The 26,181-nt window shown below is 41.5% G+C and overlaps 1 protein-coding gene across 4 annotated transcripts in view; it reads right to left on the reverse strand.

The window, feature by feature from the left end:
- The window catches only part of FBXL20 (F-box and leucine rich repeat protein 20), a 136,264-nt gene that overhangs the window by 60,237 nt on the left and 49,846 nt on the right, over nucleotides 1-26,181 (reverse strand). For all 4 annotated transcript variants that reach the window (XM_032163457.2, XM_032163455.2, XM_032163459.2 and 1 more), the window contains exon 2: nucleotides 19,284-19,345. In XM_032163457.2, coding sequence (XP_032019348.1) covers nucleotides 19,284-19,345 — 62 coding nt within the window. The remainder of the gene's footprint in view (nucleotides 1-19,283; nucleotides 19,346-26,181) is intronic.

Raw genomic sequence — 26,181 nt, forward strand, 5'->3', positions numbered from 1 at the left:
TGGCATGGCATGAAGTACCCGAACCCAATGAAGTGAAGAGGGGGTCTTTGAGAGAGAGAGAGAGAGAGAGAGAGAGCGTGCGCAACTGTAGAGTGAAATTGGTTAAAATCAGGGGAACTGAGTAAATAATAAAATACATTAACCATAACAAAGATGGGCAAGGTGGCTCATGCCTGTAATCCCAGCTTTTGGGAAGGCCAAGGTGGATCACTTGAACCCTAGAGTTCAAGGTTACAGGGAGCTGTGATCATGCCATTGCAGTCTAGCCCGGGCAACAGAGCAAGATCCTATCTCTAAAAACAAAAAAACATTAACCACAACAGAAGTTAGGTTTCTGTTACAAAGGGAGTTGTGAATCTGGAAAGGGAGAAAACTAGACTAAATTATGCAGTGTTGGATTAGAATTGGAAATATCAGTATATTAATAGAAACACAGTTCTCAATATAAACAGATATAAACATACATGTAAATTGTGTACATATATGCACGTGTTCATGTACATACATACATACACACACACACACACACACACACACACACACACACACATATATATATGTATTTTTTTTCTTCCCCGCCCGAGCTCTGTCTACTAAGAGGGCCTGGAGCAGTAACCCCTCAATGGCAATGGTATTTAACTCCCAGATACTGGCTTCTAAACATTTCTTTCTAGTAGAAGGAATCAGGGCTCCTTGGAGAAATAGGGCAGAGAAAATGTAAGATGAGCCTAGAACACCTTGTGATAGAAAGCTCAAAGAATGATGGGGACATGTTAAAAAGTCATGGGAACCAGCCTGAAGGGGCTCCCACTGGCCAAATCTGGGACAACCTGAATATGAAAACAAACGAGAGCAATGAATTACAATTTACTAAATAAAAAAGGGAAGCCATAAATTCAGACTGATGTAAATTAATAAACTGAAGTTTTAAGAAGAATGGGACGGCTGGGCATGGTGGCTCACGCCTGTAATCCAAGCACTCTGGGAGGCCGAGGGGGGTGGATCACGAAGTCAGGAGATCAAGACCAGCCTGGCCAACATGGCGAAAGCCCATTCTACTAAAAATACAAAAAATTAGCTGGGCATGGGTGGTGGGCACCTGTAATCCCAGCTACTCAGGAGGCTGGGGAATGAGAAGCACTTGAACCTGGGAAGCGTAAGTTGCAGTGAGTGGAGATCGCGCTACTGCGCTCCAGCCTAGGAGACAGAGCAAGACTCCATCTCATTTAAAAGAAAATGAAGAAAAGAACAATTAATAAAACATAAGATGTTCTTGGATAGCATAATTTAATATCTTAGAAGATACCAATAGTTCCCAATGTAATTTCCTGATTAAATGTCCAATATATGAATTGAATCCAAACAGGTCTTTTTGCTTAACGAAAAAAATTGATTCTGATGTTGATATGGATGAAAAATGTGTGAAAATCACCAAGAACTTATTAAAAAAGACAAAAAGGAGGTGCTTTTTTCCCCCCCGTGAGACAGAGTCTCACTCTGTCACCCAGGCTGGAGTGCAGTGGTGCTATCTTGGCTCACTGCAACCTCTGCTTCCGGGGTTCAAGTGATTCTCCTGCCTCAGCCTCCTGAGTAGCTGGGATTACAGGCATGTGCCACCATGCCTGGCTAATTTTTATATTTTTAGTAGAGACGGGGTTTCACCATGTTGGCCAGGCTGGTCTTGAATTTCTTACCTCGTGATCCGCCCGTCTCTGCTTCCCAAAGTGCTAGGATTACAGGCGTGATCCACCGTGCCCGGCCAAGGTGCTTATTAAAATGTACAAAAATTACTGAATTCCAAATAATATGGTGATTATAAAGAAACAAAAAAAATGATGGAACAAAACAGGGCATCCAGAAAGGCCCCAAATACATGTAGGAATTTAATACATAGGAGAGTTGACTTTTTTCTTTTTTTTTTTTTTGAGACGGAGTCTCACTCTGTCACCCAGGCTGGAGTGCAGTGGCACGATCTCGGCTCACTGCAAGCTCCTCCTCCCGGGTTCACGCCATTCTCCTGCTTCAGCCTTCCCAGCAGCTGGGACTACAGGCGCACGCCGCCATTTTTTTTGTATTTTTAGTAGAGACGGAGTTTCACCAAGTTAGCCAGAATGGTCTCGATCTCCTGACCTTGTGATCCGCCCACCTCAGCCTCCCAAAGTGCTGGGATCACAGGTGTGAGCCACCACGCCTGGCCTGACTTTCAAATTAGTAGGAAAAGAATGAATTATTTAGTAAATGGTGTTAGGAAACCTCATATTTGAAGAAAGCAAAAATCCCTGCCCTCAAGCCATATAAAAAAAATTCCTATGATAGCTTTATTGGCAAAATGTTGACAATTATTGAAGTGGAGTAACAGAAGTTTCATTATACCATGTTGTCTACTTTTGTGTTCGTTGGATTTAAGAATTCCATGAGAAAGAGTAGATTTTAGTGGATAAGAACAAAGGAAGGCAGGTTGAATTTTTGGAGTATGCCTAAAGAACGAGAAGCTGGTCTGCATCTTTGACAGGATGTGGTAAGAATCCTCAACAATAGTCTAAGACTATCAGAATTCCACACAGCCAAGTCCTTGGAAAGCCCTTAACCTTAAAAGTGTTCTGTGCCACTAAATTTTCTGTTATGAACATTTTACCACAATTAAAACAAAACAGGCCGGGCACGGTGGCTCACGCCTGTAATCCCAGCACTTTGGGAGGCTGAGGTGGGCAAATCACCTGAGATGGGGAGTTCGAGACCAGCCTGAACAATATGGAGAAACCCTGTCTCTCCTAAAAATATAACATTAGCCAGGCATGGTGGCGCATGCCTGTCATCCCAGCTACTCAGGAGGCTGAGGCAAGAGAATCGCTTGAACCAGGGAGGCGAAGGTTTCAGTTAGCCAAGATCACGCCACTGCACTCCAGCCTGGGCAACAAGAGCCAAACTCCATCTCAAAAAAACAAACAAACAAATAAACCAAAAACCTTCTGTACCATAATGCTGAAATAGATCATAAGCAACTTCCTCTTCTCCTTAAATAAACCCAGAAACTCCCTAAAAAAGAAGCTCATAGCAAATGTAAGCAGAAATCTCCTTATTAAAATACTGAGAAGTCCTTATTTGTTATTTCCAACTTAAGAATCAGCAAAAATTTTATTACAAGACAATATTAAAAAGAATTCTGGGCGGGCGTGGTGGCTCACGCCTGTAATCTCAGCACTTTGGTAGGTCGAGGCAGGCAAATCACGTGGTCAGGAGATCGAGACCAGCCTGGCCAACATGGTGAAACCCCGTCTCTACTAAAAATACAAAAAGTAGCTGGGCATGGTGGAGCGTGCCTGTAATCCCAGCTACTTGGAAGGCTGAGGCAGGAGAATCGCTTGAACCAGGGAGTAGGAGGTTGCAGTGAGCCGAGATTGCATCACTGCACTCCAGCCTGGCAACAGAGCAAGACTCTATCTCAAAAAAAAAAAAAAAAGAGAGAGAATTCTGCCTCTCAGAGAATTATTAATGTTTAAGGATAGTTTTTCAAATTTCAGATAATAGCAACTCTACATTCTAAGATTACCTTACAAAATGGACACTAAAGCCCAATGATGACAGATTTAAAAAGGATAGCAGGGCTGGGCACAGTGGCTCACGCCTGTAATCCCAACACTTTGGGAGGACAAGGTGGGCGGAACACAAGGTCAGGAGTTTGAGGCCAGCCTTGCCAACTTGGTGAAACCCCATCTCTACTAAAAATACAATAATTAGCTGGGCGTGGGGGTAGGCACCTGTAATCCCAACTAGTCGGGAGGCTGAGGCAGGACAACTGCTTGAACCTGGGAGGCAGAGGTTGCAGTAAGCCGAGAGCATCTGGCCTGGGCGACACAGCAAGACTCCATATCAAAAAAAAAAGACAAAAACAAAAGTATAGCAGAGGGCAGAACTGGGAGGAGATAGTGAAGGCCAGAAAAAAAAAAAATGAACAGCAGGGAAGTAAATCTTTTCATTATTATTATTTTTTAAATAGAGACCAGGTCTTGCTGTTGCCCAGGCTGCTCTTGAACTCCTGGCCTCAAGCAATCCTCTCACGCCAGCTTCCCAAAGTGCTGGAATTACAGGCATGAGCCACTGTGCCTAGCCAATCCTTTTATTAAGTCTAGTATTGTGTATTACACTTACTTTGACAGGCTGATTTTAACTGAAAAACACACAGATGGTAATATACATACTGTAAAAAGTCCCTTCTGTCCTTGAGACAGTCACTGTTGCTTACTTATCTTCCCATGAGTTTTCTGTCCCTACAAACAACATACATATACATACACACAGGTTTTGTTTCTTATATAAACTAGTTTTGTAACTTGCTTTGTTGACATAACAGATATGCAAATATTATTTATCAAATATTGTCTGCCTCTTGAATTCTGTGCAAAATTTGGTAGATCAACTATCTATACTTGCCTTGTTAAAAATCAGTGCTTAAAGAGAAATTTTTTTGGTATCAAGTAAAAATAATTAAAAATATATGTTTATAGCTACTTTAAAATTTTAAAAACCCTTTAATTTTTGGAGGTGGATCTATATTTGATCATATTTGCCTGTCTGCCTTCATCCATTCCCTCCTTCCTGAAGACAGTAACAAAGGCATAAAAGATAAGTGGTATATACTGACCTCACAGCACAGTTTACCAACTTCTGACTCTAAATATTTCACACATAACTATTAGCATAAGAGGCTTTCGAATATAACTTGTATTATTCAGATGGAAATATTAAAGCTCAGACTGATTTCTGATAGTACCCAGGATGTCTAGTATGAATTTTTTTTTTTTGAGATAGAGTTTTACTCCTGTTGTCCAGACTGGAGTGCAGTGGCAAGATCTTAGCTCACGGCAACCTCCGCCTCCCAGGCTCCAGCTATTCTCCTGCCTCGGCCTCCCAAGCAGCTGGGACTACAGGTAAATACAACCATATCTGGCTAATTTTTGTATTTATTGTAGAGATGGGGCTTCACCATGTTGACCAAGCCGGTCTCAAACTCCCAGGGTTCAAGTGATCCACTGGCCTTGGTCTCCCAGAATGCTGTGACTACAAGCCATGCTCAGCCCAGTATGAATACTCTACAACAAAAAGTGACTAATAGCCACACGTAACTCAGAAGACAATATAGATACAGTTTTAACAAAATTTTTTATTTCATATTTTTATGATCGCATTTGGTAAGTTCTTCTTTTGTTTTTTTCTCTGAAAGAAACTAGTATGTATTTGCTAAGTTCTGCCTCCAAAATATACAGTGAACATAAGTGAAAACTTAAGAATACTCCCAGTATATTTTTGAAGTCCACAGTCGACATGCTGTTTAAAAACTAATCAGTCAGCTAGGAATGGTGACTCACACTTGTAATCCCAGCACTTTGGGAGGCCAAGGTGGGCGGATCACGAGGTCAGGAGTTTGCGACCAGCCTGGCCAACACAGTAAAACCCCGTCTCTACTAAAAATACAAAAATTAGCCAGGCACGGTAGCAGGCACGTGTAATCCCAGCTAGTCGGGAGGCTGAGGCAGGAGAATCGCTTGAACCCGGGAGTTGGAGGTTGCAGTGAGCCAAGATTGCACCATTGCACTCCAGACTGGCGACAGAGCTAGAATCTGTCTCAAAAAAAAAAAAAAAAAAAAAATCAGTCTAGGGCCGGGCACGGTGACTCATGCCTGTAATCCCAACATTCTGGGAGGCCGAGATGGGTGGATCACTTACGGTCAGGAGTTTGAGACCAGCCTGGCCAACATGGTGAAACCTCATCTCTACTAAAAATATACAAAAATCAGCTGGGCGTGGTGGCAGGCGCCTGTAATCCCAGCTACTTGGGAGGCTGAGGCAGGAAAATTCCTTGAACCTGGGAGATGGAGGTTGCAGTGAGCTGAGACTGGGCCATTGCACTCCAGCCTGGGCAACAAGAGTGAAATTCTGTCTCAAAAAAAAAAAAGAAAAAAAAAAAACTAATCAGGCTATGGTCATTTCCTGAAGTAAGCGTGGCCTCAAACGATCCTCCTGTCTTGGCTTTTTTTTTTTTTTTTGAAACAGGGTCTCACTCTGTCACCCAGACTGGAGTGCGGTGGAGCATCTTGGCTCATGGCAACCTCTGCCTCACAGGCTCAAGTGATTGTCCTGCCTCAGCCTCCCGAATAGCTGGGATTACAGGCATGTGCCACCACACCCGTCTCCACTAATTTTTGTATTTTTAGTAGAGACAAGGTTTCACTATGCTGGCCAGGCTAGTCTTAAACTCTTGACTTCAAATGATCCACCTGCCTTGGCCTCCCAAAGTGCTGGGATTACAGACGTGAGCCACCGCACTCGGCCCTGTCTTGGCCTTTAAAAGTGTTGGGATTATAGCCACGCACCAACATACCCAGCCTCAAAGTTAACTTCTGAACTCAGTATTTTCTTCGTATTATCAGGCTAAAGACAAAAAGCAAACAAAAAAGATAAATAATAAGCTCCAATTAGATTTTCTTCACAGTGGTATGGGTTAATCACTTTATGTGGCTTTCTAGGATTAAGTAAACATATTATGGAGTTATATTTCTTCCTTGGAGAAAGAAAAAAATACAGAAAGGAGGAGGGACAGAATGAACCCTAAGGTAATAAACTGCGTATTATTGGAGGTGTCAATATGAACTAGGTACGTTTGCTTATGTAACAGGATTATCATAGTTTTTAATCTATCCAGCCACCTATACAGGTATAGATATGGGCAGATATAAAATTACATAAGATGTACACATGTACCCCCCAAAAACCATGTATTTATTAAAGTACATCCACAAGGAGACTTAAAAAAAAAATACATCTACAACCAAACATGTATTTCTTTTTTGTTTTGTTTTGTTTTTTTGAGACAGAATCTCGCTCTGTCGCCCAGGCTGGAGTGCAGTGGCACAATCTCGGCTCACTGCAAGCTCCACCTCCCAGGTTCATGCCATTCTCCAGTCTCAGCCTCCCAAGTAGCTGGGACTACAGGTGCCTGCCACCACGCCCGGGTAACCAAACATGTATTTCTTAGCTCTGTCTGATGAGAAAGTCTAGAAGCAATGACACCCAGGAGAAATGAGCATATCTAGAATAAAGATTGTATAGTTTCTGGCCGGGCAAAGTGGCTCATGCCTGTAATCCCAGCACTTTGGGAGGCCGAGGCGGGCGTATCACATGAGGTCAGGAGTTTGAGACCAGCATGGCCAACATGGTGAAACCCCATCTCTACTAAAAATACAAAAATTAGCCAGGCGTGGTGGTGGATGCCTGTAATCCCAGTTACTTGGGAGGCTGCGGCAGGAGAATTGTTTGAATATGGGAGGTGGAGGTTGCAGTGAGCCGAGATCATGCCATTGCACTCCAGCCTGGGCAACAGAGCAAAACTCTGTCTCAAAAAAAAAAAAAAAAAAAAAAAGATTGTAATTTATAAATACCATTCTCTACTAAAAAAAATACAAGGGCTCCTTGGAGAAATGATTGATTCCAGGACTGAATCAAGGGAGGTATAAGAAGGGTCTGAAACACTTTGTTGTGCCAGAAAACAAGGAAATGCTCAATGAATGATGGGAACATATTCAAAGGACAAAGGACACAGTTGGAAGGGGATCCCACTGGCTAAATCTAAAACAGTTTGAGCATCAAAATAATGATAACCCAAATGAGATAACAATGCACTGAATATATTAGCAATCCATGAATCCATATGGATATAAACACAAACAAATAACAAACTGGAGTCCAAGAGAAAGCTCTTCTTTACAGTGGAACTCCAACTAATAAAATGTGGAAGTAACAGTAAATTTAGAAAATCACAATCATATTGCAACTGCAATAGTAATAACTGTTTCAGGAAAGAAACTAGTGAGTCAAAGTTTCATGAGAAACAAGATATTTACAATGTCATGGCTAGGCACAGTTGCTCATGCCTCTAATTCCAGTGCTTTTGGAGGCCCAAGGTGGAAGGACCATTTGAGGCCAGGAGTTCAAGACAGCCTAGGCAACATAATGAAACCCCTATCTCTACAAAAAATTTAAAAATTAGCTAGGTATGGTGGGGCATGCCTGTAATCCCAGCTACTCAGGAGACAGAGGTGGGAGGATTGCTTGAGACCAGGAGTTCGAGGGTGCAGTGAGCTTTCACTCGCCACTGCACTTCAGCCTGGGTGACAGAGCAAGACTCTGTCAAAAATAAAATAAAATAAATACAAATGTCTCAAAGTATTTTACCATAGGACATTCTTTAAACAAAGGGAAAAAATAGTAACATGACAACGAAAAAATCTGGCAGATACTCCTCAGACCTAATGATCAAAGCTGACATCACCAGTAAGAGGACAAATAGACATCTTATGCCTATGTTATGATACAGTTAGAAGGATACTACTTCTATGATATTCTAACCTAAATCCATAAGTTAAATTTAATAATGAGGGACATTCTACAAAGCAACTGGCCTATAATCTTCAAAACTGTCAATGTTGTGAAAGACAAAGGCTGAAAACTTGTTGCAGATTAAATACATCCAAAGAGAGGTGACAAATAAATGTAATCTGTGATACTGGCTGAAACTGAATCAAGAAGAAAAATCTTTTCCCCCTTTACTATAAACGATATAAATGAAAAAATATTAATAATTAGAACAGGGTCTCTGGATTATATAATAGTACTGTGCCAATGCTCGTATCTTCACTTTGATTACTACACTGTGGTGTTTTCTATCTCTCTATCTCTCTATCTATCTATCTATCTATCTAGATATATATGTATATATAATGTTTTTGTTTTTAGAAAATACTGCAGCCTTTCAGGTGTAAAAAGCATCATGTCTATAACTTATCTCTAATGATTCAGAAAAAAGCAGAGAGAAAAAAGGTCGGGTATGGTGGCTCACACCTGTAATCCCAGTGCTTTGGGAGGCCAAGGCAGGAGGATCACTTGAGGCCAGGAGCTCGAGACCAGCCTGAGCAACATAGCAAGACCTTGTCTTTACGAAAAAAAATTAAAACAAATTAGCCAGGTGTGATGGCACATGCCTGTAGCCCTAGCTACTAGGCTGGAATGGGAGAAATGCTTGAGTCCAGGAGTTTGAGGCTGCAGCAAACTATGATTGTGTCACCTGCACTCCAACCTGGGTGACACAACAAGGCTCTGTCTCAAAAAAATAAAAAATAGGATGGGCGCGGTGGCTCACACCTGTAATCCCAGCACTTTTGGAGGTTGAAGCAAGCGGATCATCTGAGGTCAGGAGTTCAAGACCAGCCTGGCCAACATGCTGAAATCCTGTCTCTACAAAAATACAAAACAAATATTAGCCGGGCATGATGGTGGCTGCCTGTAATCCCAGCTACTCAGGAGGCTGAGGCAGGAGAATTGCTTGAACCTGGGAGGCTGAGGTTGCAGTGAGCCAAAATTGCGCCATTGCACTCCAGCCTGGGCAACAGAGCAAGACTCTGTCTCAAAAAATAAAAAATAAAAATAAATAAAAAATAAAAAATAGGCCAGGTGCAGTGGATCATGCCTGTAATCCCAGCACTTTGGGAGGTTGAGGCGGGCGGATCACACGAGGTCAGGAATTCAAGACCAGCCTGGCCAACATGGTGAAACCCCAGCTCTACTAAAACTACAAAAATTAGCTGGACATAGTGGCATGTGTCTGTAATTCCAGCTACTTGGGAGGCTGAGGCAGGAAGATTGCTTGAACCTGGGAAGCGGAGGTTGCAGTGGGCTGAGATTACACCACTAACACTCCAGTCTGGCCGCAGAGCAAGACTCCATCTCAAAAATAATCAAATAAATAGATTAATTAAATAATTTGCTTTTAAAGAAAATGAGGGGCCAAACAGGGCCAAAGTCTCTCCCTGAGAGACTAAAACATCCAATGTACTCTACAGAGTGTTTTTATTTTTCCTCCAGGAAATGGAACAACGAGCTTGACAATATTAAAACAGATGACAATTAGGCAGAAACAAACAAACCAGGGAGAAAATAATATCCTAGAGAGAGGCAGCAACCAATTTACAAAAGGAGTACATGTACAAAGTTTGTAAATTCTCTAAGAGAGATAAACGATGGCTAACTTGCCAGGCAAGCCTTTAAAAATAAAATCCTAAATTACAATACTATGTACTATGCAAAGAGCCTGGGCCTCATATCTTGTAGCATACCTGAATCAAAGTCCTTTTCCTCTGCCCACAAAAAGGACTGAACAATCTCTCTCACAGGACTACACGCATGTGCCACCATACCTGGCTAATTTTTATTTTAATTTTGTTAAGACAGAGTCTTGCTCTGCGCCCAGGCTAGAGTACAGTGGCATGATTTTTTCACAGCCTCCACCTCCCGGGTTCAAGCGATTCTTCTGCCTCAGCCTCCCAAGTAGCTGGGATTACAGGTGTGTGCTATCATGTCCAGCTAATTTTTGTATTTTTAGTAGAGATGGGGTTTTACCATGTTAGTCAGGCTGGTCTCGAACTCCTGGCCTCAGATTTTCTGCCCGCCTCGGCCTCCCAAAGTGCTGGAATTACAGGTGGGAGCTATCACGCTCAGCCTAATTTTTGTATTTTTTTGTAGATACGGGGTACTACTCTTTAAGTCACAGCTCATTTGTCTCATTTCCGGGGAAGCATTTTCTGAACTCTCCATGCTAGGTTTAAAGCCCTACATGTGAGATTGCCATAATGCCCTAGGCAAAACCTCTTTTCTAGCTCTATATTGATTATTTCCATGCCTGTTCTCTACTGCTCTGTGAGCTCCTTGAGGACAGTGATTGTTTATTTCTATCTCCAGCATAATGCCTGGAACACTGCAGGCACTCAACAAATGTTTTATCCACATTAAAGTTTAAGGAAAGGTAATTTAATTATTTCTATACATCTAATGTCCCTCATAAAGAACATCAGTTGTCATACCACATAGAGAAACTCTCCTAAATGACTAAATCTGTTTGACTCTTCATTAAATAAACAGCCCTGCACTGTAATGGTTTGAATATTTCTATTACCAGTTTTTATATTTTATACTTTTATATTTAATCTATTTGGTCTGCTACAACAAAATACCTCAGACTGGGTAATTTATAAACAGCATAAACTCACTTTATGGTCTATGAGTAAAAAGCAGAACCAATAGTAACAATACATGCCTAACAATTTTATAGCATTTACTATGTGCCAAGCATTGTGTCCTCAATTAACAGCAAGTGTATGACAGAACCCAGGAAGTCTGATTGCAGAGTCCATGTTCTTAACTATTAATGCTTTTCAAAGGAAGGAAAACACAGACTTATATTTTTCCACACCTTCAACTCCTATCATTTAAACCGAAGGAAGGGCTACAAGAAATCTAAAACATTTGTGTGTGAGCTTCTCTGAAATGAATATGAGATTGCACACGTGCAGAAAAGAGTTAACAGAGCAGGCCTAAGAATGCTATCTTTAGAAATGCCTGCTTGCAAGGTTAGCCCCTGAATGGCACCTAAGCCGCTGGATTTTGGAAGGGTTCCTACCACTCACTGATGAACTTCTCTAATGGACAATATTTCACATGTGTCGTCACAACTTGCTGCTGGAGGAATTAAGTGCACCCTGTGTGATTCCACTGGGAAAGGACCCTCGGAAGCTTGCTTCTAGTTTCCTACACATTCTACCTGTGCACCTTTCCCCTTTGCTGATTCTTCTTTGTATCTTTTTTTTTTTTTTTTTAAGACAGAGTCTTGCTCTGTGCTGAGGCTGGAGTGCAGTGGCGCGATCTCAGCTCACTGCAAGCTCCGCCTCCTGGGTTCACGCCATTCTCCTGCCTCAGCCTCCCGAGTAGCTGGGACTACAGATGCCTGCCACCAGGCCTGGCTAATTTTTTGTATTTTTAGTAGAGATGGGGTTTCACTGTGTTAGCCAGGATGGTCTCGATCTCCTGACCTCATGATCCGCCCACCTTGGCCTCCCAAAGTGCTGGGATTACAGGCATGAGCCACCGTGCCCGGCTGTATCCTTTCTTATAATAAACCATAGTTGTGTGTATGACTACATGATGAGTCCTGTGAATCCTCCTGCACATCACCACACCTGTGGATGGATCTAGGGGACCCCAACACAGTATGAATTGCTGGCTTTTTCCTTTTTCTTTTTTAAGAGATAGAGCCTAGCCATGTTACCCAGGCTGGTCTCTAACTCCTGGCCTGAAGCAATCCGCCTGCCTCAGCCTCCCGAGTAGCTCAGATTATAGGCATGAGTCACCACACCTTGCTCTCTACTATTTTAGAAGAAGAAAAAAAATTCAGCTAATCCATGTTTTCCTTTTCAGTTCATAAAGTTCACCTCTTACCCACTTACACAGATATATCACATCACAATTATGACCCAACACCAGAAGAGTTGAAAAAATAAGAAAAAAATTTCATATTCTTTTTTACCTCAATCCTTTAAAAAAAATTTCATATTCTTATAGGTAGTAACAGTCATTATTCTGAAACCGCATGTTATAACAAAAAGGGCACGGTACAGACTCAAGCAGTCTTTATCACTTAATGTCATCTTTACAGTTACCAACATCATCCTCAGAAGGAATCTTTGAGGGCTGGGCACGGTGGCTCACGCCTGTAATCTCAGCACTTTGGGAGACCGAGGCGGGTGGATCCTGAGGTCACGAGATTGAGACCATCCTGGCTAACATGGTGAAACACCGTTGGAACAGGAATTAAAAGAAATTAAAGAATGTGTAAGCAAAAACTCAGTTGTATGTAAGAAAACCCAATTCCCCCTGAGGAAGAGAAAGAGCTGAGTCCTTTAAAGTTAACTGCCTGTTTTTCCCTCTGTGGCTAGTGAGCCTTATCTCTCCACTTCCCAGGCATTGTGAAGACCCTGTTTCTCTAGCTGTGCAGCTTCAAGGTCACTAGACAGATAATCTCAAGTCATAAAACATGTTGTTCCTTAAAAAGAAATGATGTAATGCATGTCTTAATTGAATAACTGTCTTTGTTTCTTGCTTCTGTAATATGCTTCCCCCTGCACAGATCTACCCCCACCCCACGAAATGCTTAAAAGGTAGCTTGACTCTTTGAGGCTCAGTCCTCTGGATGTTAATCTGACTGGGTTGATGCACCTAAATAATTAAATAACTCCTCCTCAACCCCTCGGTCTCTCTGATTCCTTAATTATCCCGCTGCAGTGTCTCTAATAAAAATGCAAAAAATTAGCCAGGCGTGGTGGCATGTGCTGTAGTCCCAGCTACTCGGGAGGCTGAGGCAGGAGAATAGTTTGAACCCAGGAGGCGGAGGTTGCAGGGAGCCGAGATCACACCACTGCACTCCAGACTGGGCAACAGAGTGAGACTCCGTCTCAAAAAAAAAAAAAAAGAAGGAATCTTTGAGAAACAACTCACTTCACAGTAGCTCTTGGAAAACACAGTCTTTGTCTTAGAAACGTAGATGTTCCTTTTTCAAGTGGTACAGCTAAGTAAATAAGTACATATGGTTTTGCTCTAAGAGGGAGTACTGTCAATCTTGCTAACTGAATTTCACATTATGCAAACAGTGGATTCCAGCTTGTTAAACCATTAATCACAAACTTTGTTTCAATAGGGAAGGAAGAGAATCAGTATAAAAGGGGAAACAGGCTGGGCACAGTGGCTCATGCCTGTAATCCTAATACTTCGTGAGGCTAAGGGGAAAGGATTGCTTGAGGCCAGAAGTACAAAACCAGCCTGGGCAACAAAGTGAGACCCCATCTCTACAAAAGAAAAAAACATGCGTGTAGTCCCAGCTACTCAGGAGCTGAGGAAGAGGATCAATCGTTTAGGCCCAGGAGTTTGGGACTGCCATTATCATCCCACCGTATTCCAGCCTAGGAAACAGAGTGAGAGCCTGTCAGAGGGGGGAGGGGAGGGGAGGGGAGGGGGACTAGAATAAAATAGAGGAACCAAGAACACTTGCTTAAATTATTGGTAACTTGGCTGTAAGCACTGCAAATACATGGAAATAATATGGTCCTAACAACACAATTGTTTTTGTAGGTTAATATATGTTTGATTAAATGATATAATATGTAACTTAAAATCTAAACAAACCAAATGTTGTATATTTGTTAAACTGCACTTTTAAAAATAGCTAATACACAGAAACTCAAAAGACACCAACAAATTTAAAAGACACGAAAAGCTGAGCAACAAAATAAGCAGTGAGGGTAACAATATAACTCACAGACTAAAACAAATATCCATGAGTCTATACTATACATAACTATAAATAGAACAGACAGGAAAGCTCTACCTTACAGCAGAGTTACAATTAATGAAAGTAGAAGGTCGGGGCGGTGGCTCACACCTGTAATCCCAGCAGTTTGGGGGGCCAATGTGGGTAAATCACGAGGTGAGGAGTTTGAGACAAGCCTGGCCAACATGGTGAAACCCCATCTCTACTAAAAATACAAAAATTAGCCCAGTGTGGTGGCGCACGCCTGTAATCCCAGCTACTCAGGAGGCTGAGGCAGGAGAATCACTTGAACCTGGGAGGCAAAGGTTGCAGTGAGCCAAGGCTGCACCATTGCACTCCAGCCTGGACGACAGTGTGAGACACCATCTCAAAAAAACAAAAAGAAAAAGAAAGTAGAAAGAATTGGGCAGACAGAAACCACCATAGTAGCAAACTCCACAATGCTAACCTTCATATAACATCATGGATGTTAAAAATAATAAACAAAAAAAGTAACAATGTATAATGTAGTCTCAATGTAGCTCTAGCCACAATAAATTTATTAATTACAAAGAAGAACATAATTCTGCAGTGGATGAGCTAAAAGACACCACCTTAAGTAACTGACCAAAATTAATATCACCAGTAACAAGCATAATTGACATCATGTACCTCTCGTTGATGCATGGACGAGGATATACCACCATTTCTACAGTATACTTGTCAAACTGCATAACTTGAATTTAATTATGAGAAAACAAGAGTAAACATCAGACAAAGCCAAATCGAGGATACTCTATTTTAAAACTGACCAATATTCTTTAAAATTATCAACGCTGGGTACAACAGCTCATGCCTGTAATTCCAGTACTTTGGGAGGCTGAGGTGGACAGATCACTCGAGGTCAGGAGTTTGAGCCCAGCCTGGCCAACATGGTGAATCCCTGTCACTACCAAAAAATACAAAAACTAGCCAAGTGTGGCGGTGCACACCTGTAGCCCCAGCTACTCAGGATGACGAGGCAGGAGAATCGCTTGAACCTGGGAGGCGGAGGTTACAGTGAGCCGAGATCATGCCACTGCACTCCAACCTGGGAGATAGTGAGACCCTGTCTCAAAAAAAAAAAAAAAAAGACCAGCCTAGGCAACACAGTGAGACCCCATCTGCCCCATCTGTATAAAAAAAATAAGAAAATTAGCCAGGCCATAGTTTAAGAGTAGCCCGGGTAATATAACAATACCCCATCTCTATGAAAATTTAAAAATTAGGCAGGTGTGGTGGCATGTACCTGTAGTCCCAGCTACTTAAGAGGCTGAGATGGGAGGATCACTTCAGGCTGAGAAGTCAAGGCTGTAGTGAGCTGTGTTTGCACCACTGCAGTCCAGCTTGAGTGACAGCAGGAGACTTTTCTGTATTCAGCAGGAAATCCTGCTGTATTTCCTGCTTCCCTGTTGAAGCCGTGGATAAAATCCTGTTCTTAGAAGAGCAAGGAGGCATAACAATTTAATGTAACGTGTAATCCTGGACTGAATCCTGGGCCAAAAAAAGAATACTACCGTACAGTTGAAGAATTTGAGTAAGGTTTGTAGATTAGTTCACAGAACTTTTTTTTTTTTTGAGTGCTGCTCTGTCACCGGACTGGAGTGCAATGGCACGCGATCTCGGCTCACTGCAACCTCCACCTGCAGGGTTCGATTCCCGTCTCAGCCTCCCGAGTAGCTGGGACTACAGGCACACACCACCACGCCTGGCTAATTTTTTTTTGCATTTTAGTAGAGACAGGGTTTCATGTTGGCCAGGATGGTTTTGATCTCCTGACCTCGTGATCTGCCCGTCTCATCCTCCCAAAGTGCTGGGATTACAGGCATGAGCCACCGTGACCGGCTTTTTTTTTTGAAATGCAGTCTCACTTTGTCACCCAGGCTGAAGCACAATGGCGCTCACTGCAACCTCTGCCTCCCGGGGTTCAAGCGATTCTCCTGCTTCAGCCTCCCAAGTAGCTGGGATTATGAGTGCCTGCTGCCACCATGCCCAGCTAATTCCTGGGGTTTTTGTATGTTTGTTTGTTTTAGATGGAGTCTCACTCTGTTGTGAGGCTGGAGTGCGGTGGCGCCATCTTGGTTCACTGCAACCTCTGCCTCCCGGGTTCAAGCGATTCTCCTGCCTCAGCCTCCCGAGTGCCTGGGATTACAGGCACGTGCCACCATGCCTGGCTAATTTTTGTATTTTTAGTACAGACGGGGTTTCACCATGTTGGCCAGGCTGGTCTTGAATTCCTGACCTCGTGTGATCTGCCTGCCTCGGCCTCCCAAAGTGCTGGGATCACAGGCGTGAGCCACCGCGCCCGACTAATTTCTGTATTTTTAGTAGAGACGAGGTTTCACCATGTTGGCCAAGCTGGTCTCCAATTCCAGACCTCAAGTGATCCGCCCGCCTTGGCCTCCTAAAATGCTAGGATTATAGGCATGAGCCACTGTGCCCAACAGTCCTGTTTCAGTGCTAATTTCCTGATTTTGATAACTGATATTATTGAGATGTAAGATGTTAATATTAATTGAGAAAGCTGGAGTATAAATTCTGTCCTATTTTTAGAACTTTTTGTTTAAGTATGACACTATTTCAAAATGAAAACTTAAGAACATCTTAAAAAAAAGATACAGAAAAGCCTAATGAAAAGTCAGTTTTTCTTATCTTCCTACTACCCAGTTATCCTTCCTAGAGGCATCTACTGTTCCAGTCATAAAAACCACATATTTGAAAGTAATTTTGAACCATTACTTAAACTTTTAAAGATACATTAAACTCAACGAATTTTTTAAAATTACAAATGCCCCAAAGTGAATTTATTAAAATTTGTGCTGACCAATTGTTTTCTATCTAGTATAATGTCAAAGATGCCTCTGTGCTATTTGGCTTTAATTGTTTAAACAAAGTTTTGCTTTTTTTTTTTTTTTGTAACATGGCAAGGTTTCATCATGGGGCTTAAACAAAATTTCAAAATTTCAAGCAACTACTTTACATACATAAACCAATGTTTTGTATACTTAAATACATTCATAAGTGTTTTGCGGTGTCAAATCTGTTTCCTTCCTTTCCAGGATATTTCATTTGGCCTCCAATTTAGGAAGGACTTGTTTCCAACATTAAGTTCAGAATTGGTTGTTTGGAATTCAAGTTCATTTTCCCATAGAAATCATATAATAAATGGTAGCTAGATTCCCTGATTAGCTTAGAAAGGAACCAATTTAGCCTATAATGTATATAAGAGTTATTCCAATATAACACATATAAATTCAAATCAAGCTCTCAATGATAAAAATGTTGCTATAGATAAAATATCTCCAGTGTCCCAACTTGAGAAAACAGTCACATATCTTCTTTCAGATGAGAGGCAGAGGTCATGCTGGAAAACAATTACATAACTCTACACTGTAGTCAATGTTGAAGACTGAAGAGTGCAGGCCGAATTAAGGAGAGAAGGTTCATAAGTGACTGTGTATATATATGGTACCTACAGGACTGTTTACGTATGTTCATATACTCCTTCTCCCATATACTTCCTCACTCCATCACTATTAGGCGTGGACATGTGACTCGCTTCAGGCAATGGAATATAAGTAGAAATGTAAGCTGTATCAAAGATCACTTAGGTGACGTGGCTTGGTATCTTGTGCACCTGACCTCAGCCTTGGAGAAAAAAACCACTGAGATTTATGACTTGTTTGTGATAGCCAAGTCTGGTTGATTTAGAAGTTTCTCTTCATCCAACTTCACTTGTAATGTCATCTGTATGGTAACTACACACCTTATAGCTCATCAGCATGTACTACAGTCAGGTCAGAAATGATGACAAAAGCTAGAAAGAGCACGAGTAAGTAGGCAATGCTGCAGTCTAAAGAATTTCAGGAAATGTTATCTACAGTACCCTCATCTCTTGGATGGATTTATTTAATAGCCTTCCTATTGCTCCCCACTCCTATCCCGCAATTTGGTCTTTGCATGGTAGTCAGACTAATTATTTAAAAACAGAAACCAGTTTATGTATTTATGTTATACCCCTGTCTGATCATGAGGGGTTTTGTAGGCCATGGTATGGAATTTTGAGTTTCATGGTGAAAACAAAAAACTCTAGAAGTAATAAAAAATAAAAATGTAGACCATAACACAAGTAGGGCCAGTTACCAGACTCAAGTAATTTTCCTAAATCTTAGTAAACCTTAAGTGAGCTACTGTAGGCCAGGTACAGTGGCTCAAGTCTGTAATCCCAGCACCCTGAGAGGCCGATGTGGGAGGACTGCTTGAGCTCAGCAGTTCAAGACTATTCTGGGCAACACAGTGAGACCACCTCTCTCTACAGAAAATTGAAAAACAAACAAACAAACAAAACTTGGGGCTGGGCACGGTGGCTCACGCCTGTAATCCTAGCACTTTGGGAGGCCGAGGTAGGTAGATCACGAGGTCAGGTGATCGAGACCATCCTGGCTAACATGGTGAAACCCCGTATCTACTAAAAAATACAAAAAAATTAGCCAGGTGTGGTGGCGGGCACCTGTAGTCCCAGCTACTCGGGAGGCTGAGGCAGGAGAATGGCGTGAACCCAGGAGGCAGAGCTTGCAGTGAGCTGAGATTGCGCCACTGCACTCCAGCCTGGGTGACAGAGCGAGACATAGTGACATGTGCCTGTAGTCCCAGCTACTCAGGAGGCTGAGGTGGGAGGATTGCTTGAGCCTGGGAGGTCGAGGCTGCAGTAAGCCGTGATTGCGCCACTGCACTCCAGCTTGGGCGACAGAGCAAGACCCTGTCTCAAAACCAAACAAAAAAACCTACATTACTGTATATACAATAAAGAAAAGGGAAAATATGTATATAAAATTGTATCGTAAGTACAAGTTGTAACGGAAAAAATTGGTACTAAATTTTGAACTATCTTGACTGACATCTAAAAAATGTAGAGTAAGATTGTTCAAAGCAATCAAATTTAAAAATTCAGATACAGATACTATACATATATGAAAATTAGCAAAAAGTTAAAAAATTTTAAACAGGCAAATACGACATACACACAAAAAAACACCATAAAATTAGCATTCAGACTTACCGTAACAGGAGTTCTTTGGGAAGTTTTTTATTGATTACAGCTTCATCACTATTTGAGAACATCTGCAAAAACAAAATCATAGTGTCAAGTGTTACTTAACATTTTATTACAGAATGTTCAACTCAATAGTTTAGAGGCAATTCTCTCAGGAAAGAGGTAAAAAAATATAGTGGGTATCATAAACCAAAGTCCTAATTTTGGAAACTCTTTAAGATGAAAAAGATCTTTGAGGCATTTAATTCATTCCCTGTCTCCACAGAAAAAGAACTAATAGCAGTCAGAAGGATACATTACGTGCCAGATACTGTTTCAGGTGTTTTCACATATTAATGGTTTTAATCTTCATACCATTCCTATTATCTTCACTTTACAGATAGGAAGCTTAGTTACCAAAGGTCTACTGCTCAGAGGCCGGGTGTAGCAACTCACACCTATAATTCCAGCACTTTCAGAGGCTGAGGCAAGCGGATCGCTTGAGCTCAGGAGTTCAAGACCAGCCCAGGCAACATGGCGAAACTCCTTTTTTTTTTTTGGGACAGAGTCTTGCTCTGCTGCCCAGTCTGGAGTGCAGTGGCATGATCTCAGCTCACTGCAACCTCTACTTCCCAGGTTCAAGCGATTCTCCCGCCTCAGTCTCCTAGGTAGCTGAGGTTACAGGTGCATGCCACCATGCCCAGCTAATTTTTGTTTGTTTGTTTTTTGAGACGGAATCTCACTCTGTCACCCAGGCTGGAGTGCAGTGGTGCGATCTCGGCTCACTGCAACCTCTGCCGCCCAGGTTCAAGCAATTCTCCTGCCTCAGCCTCCCGAGTAGCTGGGAATACAGGTCCCTGCCACGGTGCCCAGCTAATTTTTGTATTTTTAGTAGAGATGGAGTTTCACCAACTTGGTCAGGCTGGTCTTGAACTCCTGACCTCGTGATCCACCCACCTTGGCCTCCCAAAGTGCTGGGATTCCAGGCATGAGCCACCGTACCTGGCCAACATGGCAAAATTCTGTCTCTACCAAAAAACACAAAAAAATAACCAGGCGTGGTGGTGTGCGTCTGTGGTCCTAGCTACGTGGGAGGCTGAGGTGGGAGTATTACCTGAGTCAGGGAAGTGGAGGTTGCAGAGAGCTAAGATTACACCACTGCACTCCAGCCTCAGCGAGAGTGAGAACCCCTCTCCAAAAAAAAAAAAAAAAAAAGTTCACTGCTCAGCTCACATCACTATGGAGTGACTATTTTAATATGCCATTAAGAGAAGGTGACTCCCCAAACTTGGCTCACATTTACTTGTTCAAGAAGATGTTCGGAAATTTGGAATAGAAAATATTCACTTTTAGCTGGGCACAGTGGCTCACACTTGTAATCCCAGCACTTTGGCAGGCTGAGGTGGGTGGATCACCTGAGGTGAGGAGTTCAAGACCAGCCTGGATAACATGGCGAAACCCCATCTCTACTAAAAATACAAAAAAAGTACCCGGGTGTGGTGGCACATGCCTGTAGTACCAGCTACTCAGAAGACTGAGGCATGAGAATCACTTGAACCCCAGGCTGCAGAGCTTGCAGTGAGCCGAGATGGGGCCCCTACACCCCAGCGGGGGCGACACATCTCAATAAAAATCTCAATAAAAATAAAAATTAAAAAAGGAAAATATTCTCTTTCATGTTTATATATTGTGCAGAAAACCAACAGTGCTTCGTAACTACCACCATAGCATTCTTGATGCACTCAAGTGATCATTTAACAAATTAATCAAATTATTCACAACGGATACTTTTAATGGGAGCCACCATTTTTGCCACAAAGGAGATCATAACTATAAGCTTGTCCAGTAAGCTATATAAAAAAATCAAATACCATACACAATCAAAAGCCCAGTAAAAATGGCACATACACATGTGACCGAAGCTGAGAGAAATATGTTCCGTCGCTGCTATTAAGTATTGCAGAAATTCCTCTTAAGGTCATGCAATAAACATTACTGAATACCCTATCAGGCACTTTTCTAGACAATGGGATAAAAAGAAAAGACACTATCTCTATCCTTAAGGAGTTCTTGCACTACAATGAAGAAAACAGAAGAAAGCAAATAATTTACTAATTACTAGAGACAGATGACAAGAGATGTAAGAGAGAACAAAGAATGGCACAGCTAATTCTACCTGGAGGTGTATCTAAATTGAGCTTAAAAGAAGGCCAAAAATTAGCTGGGAAAAAAGATAACAGTATGTACAAAATAATGGAGTCATACACGAAGATCCTGGTATCTCATGGAGATTCAAAGTAGAAGTAATGAAGAGAAAGCAGAAATGGTAGGGAAGTCACAGATAAAATGCACTGCCCCTCAATTTCATTTAAAGAATAATTTTAATAATTTTTTTTGACGGAGTTTTGCTCTGTTGCCCAAGCTGGAGTGCAGTAGCACAGTCTCAGCTCACTGCAACCTCCACCTCCCGGGTTCAAGCAATTCTCCTGCCTCAGCCTCCTGAGTAGCTGGGATTACAGGCGCCTGCCACCACACCTGGCTGATTTTTGTATTTTTAGTAGAGACAGGGTTTCACCATCTTGGCCAGGCTGGTCTCAAACTCCTGAACTCAACAGATCCTCCCAACTCAGTGTCCCAAAGTGCTAGGATTACAGGTGTGAGCTACCATGCCTGGCCTAAATATTTTCTAATGATTACAATAACCTACGTTCCAGATAAATGGAAAGCCCTGTGAGGGCAGGGAGCATGCCTGTTATGTCTGCCATAATTTTAGGGTTGTGCACAGAGCCTGCTACATGGTAGGAAATCAATAAACCTACCTCTGGGCAACATGGCGAAATCCTGTCTCTACAAAAACACAAAAATTAACCAGGCATTGGCTGGGAGTGGTAGCTCATGCCTGTAAGCCCAGTACTTTGGGAGGCCAAGGTGGGAGGATGGCTTGAGCTCAGGAGTTCAAGACCAGCCTGGGCAATATAGTGAGATCTCATCCTGAAAAAAGATGTAAAAAGATTTGTAAATAATAAATCAATCAGATGTGATGGTGTACACCTGTAGTCACAGCTCTTTTGGGTGGGGGCGGTTGCTGAGGTGGGAGGATCACTTGAGCCCAGGAAGTCAAGGATGCAGTGGAGCATGTTTACACCACTGCACTCCAGACTAGGTGACAGAGTGAGATCCTGTCTCAAAATAATAATAATAATAATAATAATAATAATAATAATAAATGGTTAAATGGATGGTGGGGCTACACCATGAAGGAAACCTGTATACAGCTTAGAAATGTGAAACACTACCATAGGGAAGAGAATCCTAAAGACACCAAACTCTGGACTAGTAGCAAGGAAATAAAGTTAGGAATCCATTAAAATTATGGTCCAAGTAAAAGATGACGCAGGTCTCTAAGATTAACAGGGACAGTGAAATGAAAAGAACTGGAACAAAAATTGTTAAAAAAAAAAAAAAAAACAATACTTAGTAACAAAAAGTTGAATCATTTAGCAGGTTTCAGTGCAACAAACAGACTACTAGAAATGCTAATGACTGACAATTACTTTTTTTTTAATTATACTTTAAGTTCTAGGGTACATGTGCACAACGTGCAGGTTTGTTACATATGTATACATGTGCCATGTTGGTGTGCTGCACCCATTAACTCGTCATTTACATTAGGTATATCTCCTAATGCTATCTCTCCCCATTCCCTACACCCCATGACAGGCCCCGGTGTGTGATGTTCCCCACCCTGTGTCCAAGTGTTCTCATTGTTCAATTCCCATCTATGAGTGAAAACATGTGGTGTTTGGTGTTTCTGTCCTTGCAAGTTTGCTCAGAATTATGGTTTCCAGCTTCATCCACGTCCCTACAAAGGACATGAACTCATCCTTTTTTATGGCTGCATAGTATTCCATGGTGTATATGTGCCACATTTTCTTAATCCAGTCTATCATTGATGGACATCTGGGTTGGTTCCAAGTCCTTGCTATTGTGAATAGTGCTGCAATAAACATACATGTGCATGTGTCTTTATAGCAGCATGATTTATAATCCTTTGGGTATATACCCAGTAATGGGATAGCTGGGTCAGTTCTAGATCCTTGAAGAATCGCCACACTGTCTTCCACAATGGTTGAACTAGTTTACAGTCCCACCAACAGTGTAAAAGTGTTTCTATTTCTCCACATCCTTTCCAGCACCTGTTGTTTCCTGACTTTTTAATGATCGCCATTCTAACTGGTGTGAGATGATATCTCATTATGGTTTTGATCTGCATTTCTCTGATGGCCAGTGATGATGAGCATTTTTTCATGTGTCTGTTGGTTGCATAAATGTCTTCTTTTGAGAAGTGTCTGTTCATATCCTTTGCCCACTTTTTGATTTTTTTTTTTCTAAAAAATGTAATTGTCAAACCTGACAAAATCAAGAAACAGGGAAAGGATTCCCTATTTAATAGATGGGGCTTGTTTGATTTTTTCTTGTAAATTTGTTTAAGTTCTTTGTAGAGTCTGGATATTAGCCCTTTTTCAGATGGGTAGATTGTAAAAATTTTCTCCCATTCTGTAAGTTGCCTGTTTACTCTGATGGCAGTTTCTTTTGCTGTGCAGAAGCTCTTTAGTTTAATTAGATCCCTTTGGTCAATTTTGGCTTTTGTTGCCATTGCTTTTGGTGTTTTAGTCATGCAGTCCTTGCCCATGCCTATGTCCTGAATGGTATTGCCTAGGTTTTCTTCTAGGGTTTTTATGGTTTTAGGTCTAACATTTAAGTCTTTAATCCATCTTGAATTAATTTTTGTATAAGGTGTAAGGAAGGGATCCAGCTTCAGCTTTCCTATAATCAGCATGCCTATAATCCCAGCTACTTGGGAGGCAAAGGCAGGAGAATCGCTTGAACCTGGGAGGCAGAGGTTGCAGTGAGCTGAGATCGCGCCATGGCACTCCAGCCTGGGCGACACAGCTAGACTCCTTCTCGAAAACAAAAACAAAAACAAAAACAAAAAAACAACAAAAAAAATCATAGCAGCTAATTTCCTCCCTTGCTAAACTGAGAATGCGCTGCCTCTGTAGGAGCATTAAAGTGAAGGGAAAAAGAAACAGCAACCTGGAACCATTTGGGAAATGCCATTATGTGTAAGACATCTGTCCAGATTTATATTTCCCTCCCCTTTCTTCTGCACATAAGTCTCCTAACTCCAGGTTTGTAAGAAAGAACCAGATTAGTGGTTAAGAAGGGATGGTCCCCTGAGCATGAGTATCAGCATCAACCCGGAACTTACAAGAATTGAAAATTCTCGGGATTTTCCCTAGACCTGTAGAATCAAAGATTAGGGGTAGGTGGGCAGGAGAGAAAATGGTGGGGCAATCTCTATTTTAACAAGACCTCTATGTGATACTGATGTACCCTAAAGTTTAAGAACCAATAGGTCAGATGAAGTAGATTCAGGATCTCAGGAAAAAATAACACATAACCAGAATATTATCACTTGAAGTGACACAGCAATAGACATTAGAAAATAATCCTAAAGCCAAGCATAGTGGCTCACGCCTGTAATCCCAGCACTTTGGGAGGCCGAGGTGGGTGGATCACCTGAGGTCAGGAGTTTGAGACCAGCCGGGCTAACACGGTGAAACCCCATCTCTACTAAAAATACAAAAAATTAGCAGGGCGTGGTAGTGTGCACCTGTATTCCCAGCTACTCAGGAGGCTGAGGCAGAAGAATTGTTCGAACCCGGGAGGGGGAGGTTGCAGTGAGCTGAGATCACGCCATTGCACTCCAGCTTGGGCAACAAGAAACTCCGTCTCACCAAAAAAAAAAAAAAAAAAAAAAAAAAAAAAAAAAAAAAAAAAAAAAAATCAAAATCCTAAAAGTAGACACAATAACACTAGATGTTTTCTAGGAAACCCAAATGGTTTCTGCTCCTGTTCATGCTATTGTTTATAAAACAAATATTTCATAAAAGCAATAGAAAAGTGTTTTAGATATTTTACTATTTTATATTTCAGTTTAATCCAAACCCTAGGTTTCTCATTCAAAAATATAAAAGGAGTCAAAACAATTTAGATCAAGGCTATAACAAATTACAACAATCTTGTGAAGGATTTTCAATATAACAATTGTAGAGGAAATAACTATTCAAATGTTTAACATTCTTAGGTAATCTGGTTTTACATTAACACAGGACGTATCATGATATATTTCTGTAATCTATAAACAATTACACGGAAGTAATCAGCAGAAAAACATGGGAGCAAGTAGATTCTTCTCTTCTTCTTGTTTCAAAGGACAATATCACCTAAACATGCAGGCAGACACTGCGATAGCCATGACTTCTAGGGGTAGAATGTTCTTAAATATATTGGTTTTTAAAAAGCTAAGCAACTTGGTTTATATACAATAATATACTGTTGGTTTGTATAAAATTATAATTGTTTCTCTATAACTTACATAGCTGAGGAAACAACTTTGAAGACACTTGTACCAATTTAGAATTATATCATCTAATAGAGTTCGTGAATATTAAGCAGCTTGTGTGTGTGTGCACGCGTGCACGCTATTACTTTTTGCCTTTTCTATCAGTTTCTAAATCTCAGTTTGACACATTTGAGGGATCTGTTTACTAACATAATACATTTAATTTAAATGCTTAGTAAATAAACAGGACCCAAGAAACCACTTCAGGAGGCTCTAAAACTAGAGGTTGGGTGGAAAAGGGCCGACAGGTTGAACAAAGAAACTAGGAAAGAGCCAGGCGTAGTGGTGTGTGCTGGTAGTCCAAGCTACTTGGTAGGCTGAAGGGGAGTATCGCTTGATCCCAGGAGTTCAATCTGGCCTGGGCAAGATCGCGAGACCCCATGTCTGAAAAAATAAATACATTAAAAAAAAATAGGAAAGAAATGGCCACGCACAGTGGCTCATACCTGTAATCCT

Source organism: Hylobates moloch, unplaced genomic scaffold (assembly GCF_009828535.3).
Source record: "Hylobates moloch isolate HMO894 unplaced genomic scaffold, HMol_V3 SCAFFOLD_10, whole genome shotgun sequence".
NCBI classification, from domain to species: Eukaryota; Metazoa; Chordata; class Mammalia; order Primates; family Hylobatidae; genus Hylobates; species Hylobates moloch.